Source organism: Halyomorpha halys, unplaced genomic scaffold, assembly GCF_000696795.3.
Source record: "Halyomorpha halys isolate HHAL.00 unplaced genomic scaffold, Hhal_1.1 Scaffold39.1, whole genome shotgun sequence".
Classification (NCBI taxonomy): domain Eukaryota; kingdom Metazoa; phylum Arthropoda; class Insecta; order Hemiptera; family Pentatomidae; genus Halyomorpha; species Halyomorpha halys.
Window position 1 is genome coordinate 990357 of NW_027109179.1, and position 8541 is coordinate 998897.

At 29.5% G+C, this 8541-nt stretch overlaps 1 protein-coding gene across 2 annotated transcripts in view; it reads left to right on the top strand.

Moving 5' to 3' along the window:
• The window catches only part of Cad96Ca (tyrosine kinase receptor Cad96Ca), a 153310-nt gene that overhangs the window by 128082 nt on the left and 16687 nt on the right, over positions 1-8541 (top strand). For both annotated transcript variants that reach the window (XM_014431629.3, XM_067047342.1), the window contains 4 exons: positions 1265-1394; positions 1480-1632; positions 5635-5816; positions 8189-8328. In XM_014431629.3, coding sequence (XP_014287115.1) covers positions 1265-1394; positions 1480-1632; positions 5635-5816; positions 8189-8328 — 605 coding nt within the window. The remainder of the gene's footprint in view (positions 1-1264; positions 1395-1479; positions 1633-5634; positions 5817-8188; positions 8329-8541) is intronic.

The window sequence follows — 8541 nt, forward strand, 5'->3', positions numbered from 1 at the left end:
TATTATATATTTTTGAAACAGCCGCCATTTTGTATTCCCCTATCAATATTTGGCATACTTATCAATTTTCACTAGTTATTATACATCATTAAAGTAATAAAAAATTTAGGTAAAATTACTTTCTTTTTCCTCCTCTTGGGCTCTTCTTGCACTATAAAGAATTCCTTACACGGTATGTATTATGGAGTTAATATCGAATTTCATCATTGCATTGAACGTCTGAGGGGTGTACAGAACACGTTCCAATATTATTAATACGCATTTGGCACGTGTTATTTTCTCATATACCACGTTAAATAATTGCTCCTATTATATATTACATACATAGATAAGTGAAAATAAAAAAAATGTCGGATTGTTGTTCAGCCATTTCCTCAACATAAATAATAATATAAAATAGATATTAATATACCAATGGTCCATACAAGTTTTATTTTCTTATTTTTCTTTTACTTTGTCATATTTCACTTTTATGAACCATAAGGATTTTATCTGAAAAGAATTCAATAAGGAAAACTCCATTGATAAATTCTTCCATTTTCCTTATCTAAAAACTTATTCTATTTGACTTTCCTTATGATTATTCTTTCTGAGGATATATATATATATATATATATATATTTTTAGTATAGGTATATAAGTTTATACTCACAATGTAATTCAGATATAAGCCACTCACTATTTTCATTGTTTGTCATAATGTTCAATTTGTAGATTCCATTTATTTATTTAATTTTTCAATTTTTCAGACACTACTTGCATATCTTATATTATACATATCTTCTTACCTACATGATATTATATTAGTTACTGTTTTCAATTTACTACCATACAATTCCACAAATATCAATCAATTAAAAAATTTTGTACTATTCAATTATCAGTTATCATTTATGATTTAATTCTGTATTTTATATAATTCTAAATTTGTTTGTATACTATTCCTTTTCAATTGCATGTTACTCTAAATGTTGTTGTTATCTCTTCTGTTCTATAGCCATGATGAAGACCTGAAACTCAGGTCGAAACGTCGGCTTAAAATAAATAAATATAGTTTTGTTTATTTATGTTGTCCTTTGCTGACCGCACCCCCCAACAAACTTCTTCAAGAAAAAGATTATTCTTTCTAAGTTTGTCATCAGGATTAATGTTTTCAATATTATCATCTCCACTATATATCTGCCTAGTAAGCTTGAGCTATCAAAAGCTGTGGGATAGACCTGTTCTGAACAATAACAAATAATACTTCTACTTTTTGTTTCAGGAAGCTCCCGGTCTTCCTGCAAAAGTTCAAGATCGTTGGGAATTCCCAAGGCATCAGATAAAAGTGTTCAGTATACTCGGGGAAGGATGCTTCGGACAGGTTTGGAAGTGCGAAGCGACTAATATTTCAGGTAGGTCATGTTGATTGCAACATTATTATACCTCTATTTGTTTTATTATATCCTATTAAATAAGTATTTTTGTATTATTGTTAAGGACATGAAGGTCCTACCATAGTGGCAGTGAAGACCCTGAAGGAGAACGCAGGCGAGAGAGAGAGGACGGATCTGCTCCAAGAACTTCAAGTCATGAAGAGCCTAGAGCCACATCCCAACGTGGTACGGCTCCTAGGTTGTTGCACCGAGAAGGGTAAGTGTTTTTAGTTTTATAAATTTTTTTTTTTTTGTAAAATTGTTATTGAGTGTCAGCAGATGGAACTACCACATTTAGGCGACCTTTCCTGACTTTAAATGTTTGCTTAATTATGTTATGCAGTGAATAAAAAAATCTTTAACTAATGATTAAACTTATTGTATGTAAGTATGATTATGTTACTTATTTTATTTTAATTATTTACTTGAGTTATTTTTTTCAATACCTCATCGGCCTGGTGGGCCTTACATGGTTAATCTGGGAGATTTGTTTTTTGTTTAACAATTTATTATAAGGGATTATAGTCTTGTACAAAATACACCCTTAACTATTTATAATGCTATAAATATTGGATTGAATAATAACGATGAATTATAAACAAAATATTTATAAGTAAAATATAAAATAAATAGATAAAAATAATAATTCTTTAGAAGACAGAAAAAGAAAAGTAAATAAAAAAAAAGGAAGAAATTTATAGATTTAATAAATTAAATAATTGACTTCAAATGGGTAAAAAGAAAAAAGTTTATTTGGGGAAAAGAAGAAGAGAAAAATAAATAAAATAGCAGTAATGTCAATAATAGAAATAGATAAATATGAAATTCACAACAGGGAGTCCTGCAGCAGCCTGGGCTTCAGTCTTCCAGGTGAGGTTGGATTTCCCAAGTTGTTGGTCACTACTTCTTTCACTGTCGGTAACTGAGAGTGGAATTTTATAAACCGCTTTTTGATGGAGTCATCTAGTGATTTCATTTGGAGTTCCCGATGCAATTGGCCTTGCAGACCAAGGGCCATTCACTCAGATTAGGTGTTCACATATTTTCTATTATTTAACTCACTTATGCACCTATGTTAATTTATTATGTGTATATACAATATTTAATTAGTTTGTATTTATTTTTTTCTGATTATTATGTATTTAATTTTTATTTTTAGTTAATATGTATATATGGTATGATTATATAGTTACATCCCATACACCTATTGCCCTTGAGTGTGGCAGAATATATTATTCCAATAAAAATTAAAAACAAAATTGAAAAATAAACAAATCCTTGAATAACAACGCTTTCAAGAGTGAATATCGGAAACTCGAAACGACAGCAATAACATTTCGGCTTTAGTATCGCTATCGCTTACAAAAATACGGTAAATTTATCGAAAATTTACACAACCATGATTAATAAATTAGAGCTATAGTACAATAGTGTGTATGAAATTCCCTGAAAAATACGAGCGGGAAAACAGTATCTAAAATAAATGGTATATATCCACAAATTCCCTCTAGTGTCTCTATAACAATAGCCTGAACAAACTAAACTGCTCTCATCACAAATTTCAGACTAGCTAATCATAGATTCACAATTGATACATTTGGAATGATCCGTGAGACAAAAATAATTCAACTGAAATCTAAAAGAAATGATCACGATAAAAAAATATAAGAATCGGGTTATTAACAAAAAATCATATATACAAAATTTTAATTCGTCTTACTCTAACCTCATAAACACATTAAAAATATTTAACAATTATAAAGTAAAATAATAAAGAGAGATAAATAAAAAGCCAATTGCATCGAGAAGTACAAATATAATCAATAGAAGACCACATCAAAAAACGGTTCATAAAATTCCGCTCCCAGTTACCGAACGTTAAAGGAGCAGTGACAACTTGGGAAAGCCAACCTCATCCTGAAGACTGAAGCCCATGCTGCTGCAGGATAAATTATCTTATAAAGTCTATATTTATCAATTCTGTTTTATTTATTTTTTCTCTTCGGCCTTTCTCAAATCAACTCCTCCCCCATTAAAAGGCAATTATTTACATTATTAAATCTATAAATGTCATTGTTTTTGTTATTTACTTTTTTTTCTCTCTCTTCTTAAGAATTATTATTTTTATCTATTCATTTCATCCTTTTAACGTTATATAATCGTGTCTTTTTTGCAAGACTATAAAACCCCCTTTAAAATCAATTGTTAAAAAAAAATTAACTGTTAAGGCCCACTATTTTATAGTTGTAACACCCACCTTACAATACCACCTGTTATTCAATAAAAATATATGATGAGAAATAAATAGACCAACTAACTGCTTAAAAGAACGGTTAGGGTATAAAAGAACAAAAAAAAATTTAGCTTTCTCCATCTTCTTCAGTTCTGATACAAATGTTAAATGTGTTAGTTCTATCTGCTAGGTAGAACACACAATTATAAAATAGTTGTAACTATGGTTTCTATTTATTAATCATGATTTGTATTCAATAAATTTTCGTGTTTAAGATAAGTCAAATAAATTCTATTTTTTTATAAAAACAATGTTGATAATAGAGGAGCCATATTATGAGAGCAGATATAATACTTTAAGAAGGTCCATCATTTGCTTATCAATTATTGATAAGCTTGAGATAATAGTGTGAGTTAATCTGTAATTCAAAGTTATATAATTTATTGAAAAAGGGATAAAACATGGTTATTTTGACTGACACCAGCCGGAATGGTCCCTCTCCATTCTATGCAAGCCCCCAACTAGTATGTTACCAATGTGAAACTGCCTTCAGCGGACCCTGTAACTCAACTTATACTGCCATACGGCAAACAAAGTCAGTATGTAATTTGTATATATACTATGTATTATCATATATTTGTAATTGTTATTATATATCAATAAAGAGGATTTGAAAATAATAAAAAAAATATTTTGACTGAATTAATGACCTGGGCTGAATAACCTGCAAACAATATATGTATATGTAGTGGTACATATTTTACTTTTTAATTTAAGTATAAAATACACTTCACATCAAATAATATATATATATATTTTTTATACTTTAATTAAAAAGTAAAATATGTACCACTACAACCAATGAAGGATCAGGGGTTCAGTACTTTGTAAGGAAGTGCTGTTACTAAACCAACGGTTGTGCAAGGAGGTGATTTTGTCAGAATCACGCTCGACCGCCAGATTTTTACCCGATTAATGAAGCTTGGTATCCTGGGGGGCCCAGTAGGGCTCCAGAACCCAGAGGAGTTGACTCATGGCTACAGTGTTATAGAAAACAATATTCTGCCCAGCCGGATACACACTTGGATCCTTAGAGGTAGTAGCCTTGCGTATTACCCCGATGTATCATGTCGTTAATATGACTCGCATCATATTCACTTATTATCTACATTCAATACAGTTGTAAATATCAATAATTATATAAAATTAATAAATTATAAGATTGTCCTTACAGAATGGCTCAAACGTTGGACTTTTAAGAAATAATAAAGAGTGACTTGATTGGATACATATTATTTTATTTAAACAATAATGACAGTGTCATGAAAGTGAAAAGATTATATATTATAATTAATTGTGTTAATTTAGATAAAAACTGAGACAATTTTTAATTAAGTAGGGATTCTTTTGAGTTTTTTTTTTATTTTGCTTCCTCGCATCCGATTAATTGGCCGATGAAATTAGGCTTATTTTGAGCCATATTAAAGCTTAATAAATGACTTTTTTTAATATGGAATAGTTAAAACTTAGCCATTGAAGACTAATGGCATTCTTCGAGTATTCCAAAAATTTTAAGAAATGTTATACTTTAAATTTCGACATAATGTCATGGCATGCTTACTTTCTTTTTTGGCAGATACAACCCATTACATTTATTGGAAATTTTCTCATCTTTGGTACCTCTTACATTTTTAAAGACCTATAAAGGAGATTTATTTGAGTTTTTCTGAGAAAAACACAGTTAAAAACTCTAGTTCGATTTTAACCCCATATCATTGAAAATTGGACTGTGTCATATGGACTTTTTTGTTCTTCTTAAGGTATGGTATCTGCCACTACATGACTACTCATTTATGGGATACCCTGTATATGTACACACCTATCATTTCATATTAATTTCCACTAGCAAACTTTTAGTGTTTTTTTAAAAATTTTTTCTGTTGATTTCAAATTTTATTATTATATCAATTATATATTTTTTTCTAGAACCGTTCTTCGTCATTATGGAGTATGTATCCTTGGGCAAGCTCCAGAGCTTTCTCCGAAGTTCCAGGGCTCAGAGGAGCTACGACAACCTCCACGGGAAGAGCGGTTCCCTGACCTCCAGGCAGCTCACCTCCTTCTGTTACCAAGTGGCCAGGGGAATGGAGTTCCTCTCCAGTAAAGGGGTCAGTTTAAAAAATAAGCGAGCATGTCCCGCGTATTCAATTCCCTCATCTCTAAAATTTGTTCGAATTTCGCTGTCTTACCTATAGACCGGATTTTTGTTCATTAAAAAAAAACGAATAAGTGTAACAAAAAATAAAATGAAAATATGATAAATCGTGTGGTAAAAATTTAAAATGTGTAAAAAGCATTACACATGATAAATCTTACAAAATTCAACATTATTGTGTAGTCATATTGATAAGTCCAAAGAAAGCTTAAACAATGTTAACTTGTTTGAAACAATATTAACTCGCTCAACGCTTGATTATTCGTAATTAAATTGTTTAATGGAAACATAATAATTTAATGTTTTTTATCCTTATAGTGAAGACTCAATTGTATATTTCATGAAAAACTGATTTGGGGAAATTTATTCAGTTAATTTCCGTATAATGGAGGGTTCAAAGTTTAGTAATGAACCCCAAACACAAGATTTAGCAATCCAAAGTTTCGAAATTTTCTTTCTTTTTTTTTTAGTATTTTCTATATAAATCGAAGCTAAAATTGCAATCCCGATTATCCAACTATTATTTTTTTAATAAACATAATTTAAGCTTAAAAATGCTGCAGTGAATACCAATTTGTGATTTCCTAAAAGAAAAGGATTTCGGTTCGCCTCCATTTCTCACAAATTGCAACGTCAAGGAGAGGCCGAAATATCAATAATCAGATTTTACGATTTGTTGGAAAGTTTTATATATCACTTATTTGATAATGAAAATAAAAATCTTTTTTTTTTTTTTTTTTAAATATCTATTTTGTCTGTAGCTACGACTTAATTTTTTTTTTGCCACGAAAAAAAGCACTCCGTTATTATATTAGTATGACTTCGACATAAAACATACTCTAGGCTTATCTACTAAGCGCAAGTTTTATTTTACTTTAATTGTTTTGTTTTTGTTATTTAAGCAATTATCTATTATGAGTTATATTTCTTATTGATCTTGAGTAGTACCTAATTGCAAATATGACTATTATATAGAATCAACAAAAGTTTTTTTCCAAGTGCCAAAAAAAAATGTCAAAACTTGAAACATTTGATTAAAGCTGTCTGGAAGGGTTGCAAAATTATTATCAAATGTAAATAAGATATTATATTTTTTTGTGAATACTTCGATTTAAGCATAACGCTAGACACAAATTCACAGTTCATTAGATGTCATATATACCCCAAAGTACGTAATTATGTATGTGTATACGTAATAATTTAAAAGCAGCTAAAACATGTGAATCGCAAAATCAGTGTTGTTTGTGTCTAAATTACGTCAAATATGAAACCATCTATGAAAGTGGCTTCTTCAGAATAAAAATCATAGTTTTTAAAACTAAAATTAAAAAAATAATCCTGTATCTACTTTAATTAAAGCATATATTATTAGGTTTCTGGATTGACTTAGAATTATATTAACAACATTTCAATTTTTTTTTTATGCCGTCAAATACTCTATTATGAATCTTTTACTGAATAGTAATATTTTTCTTCTGACATTATTTTTTTCATGAATTAAAAGCAAATAATTGAATAAAAAAATTATCGGAATCAAACTATCGGGTTTCTTTTATTCTTTATTATTATTGTTAACTATTTGCAATGTAGGTTTTTTTTTTTCGTAAGTTTTGACAATTCGAAATTAAACTTTAGTTGGTAGTTTTTAGTTGTGTTTCCTTTGAGTATTGAAGTCTTCATTATAACGTCTGCCAGCTCTTTTCTGTTCCATTTAACTTTGAAATTTTTAATAAAATGAAATTTTTTCAAATGATTTTCTCATTTTTCTTAAAACATAAGTCACTAAAAACCGCTATCAATTCCTAATGATATTATTATATAAGAAAAATCTAATAAAACCTAATGAACAATATTGTTTTATTATTCAATTTTCCTTTAGAATCCCGACCACCTTATGGCCATATGTCACAACGAACAAATTATTTATCTATAATAGTTGAACCTTTACAAGATTTGAATTATGAGCCTACTTTGCACTTTTTTTTCAATCTAGCACTTAGTTCTTTTGCAAATTAATGAGAACCCGGAACATTTTGTTGTATGTTTTGGCAATTTACTCCGTCAGATCAAAAAGACGCCCTGAAATCCTTTTCAAATTTTATTTACTATTAGTATCCGAAAATAAAATTGTGGAGACAATACAATGTTGTAGATTAAAAAATTAACAATTACCTTAAATTATAGACAGCATGCGGTTTTTATGGCACAGTGGAAATTGAATTTAATAAATTGTGGAAGTCATCTTCGAAAAGATACGTATATATTATTTTAAAGTATTATCTATGCATTTTGTATACTTTATTGTTGTGTTTGTTACTTTTCCAGATTATCCACCGGGACTTGGCTGCCCGTAACATCCTAGTCAGTGCTGACCACACCTGCAAAGTCGCCGACTTCGGCTTTGCAAGGGACGTGGTAGCTAGCCACATATACGAACGAAAATCGGAAGGTCGGCTCCCTATCAGGTCAGTTTTATTTACATTATTTTGTGTCGTGTAGATAATTTATACTTATATTTGTATATTTACTCCTCCAGAAACCTAAAATGAATTTTTAGTAGTACGTGTGACTACCACCCCAATTTTGTTGTCAGTATACATTTAATTCGTATTTCATGGTTTAAAGTGTGTTGAAAATGCTACTCACTGGCTTTCTCCAAAAAAAAAAAGTAAAATATA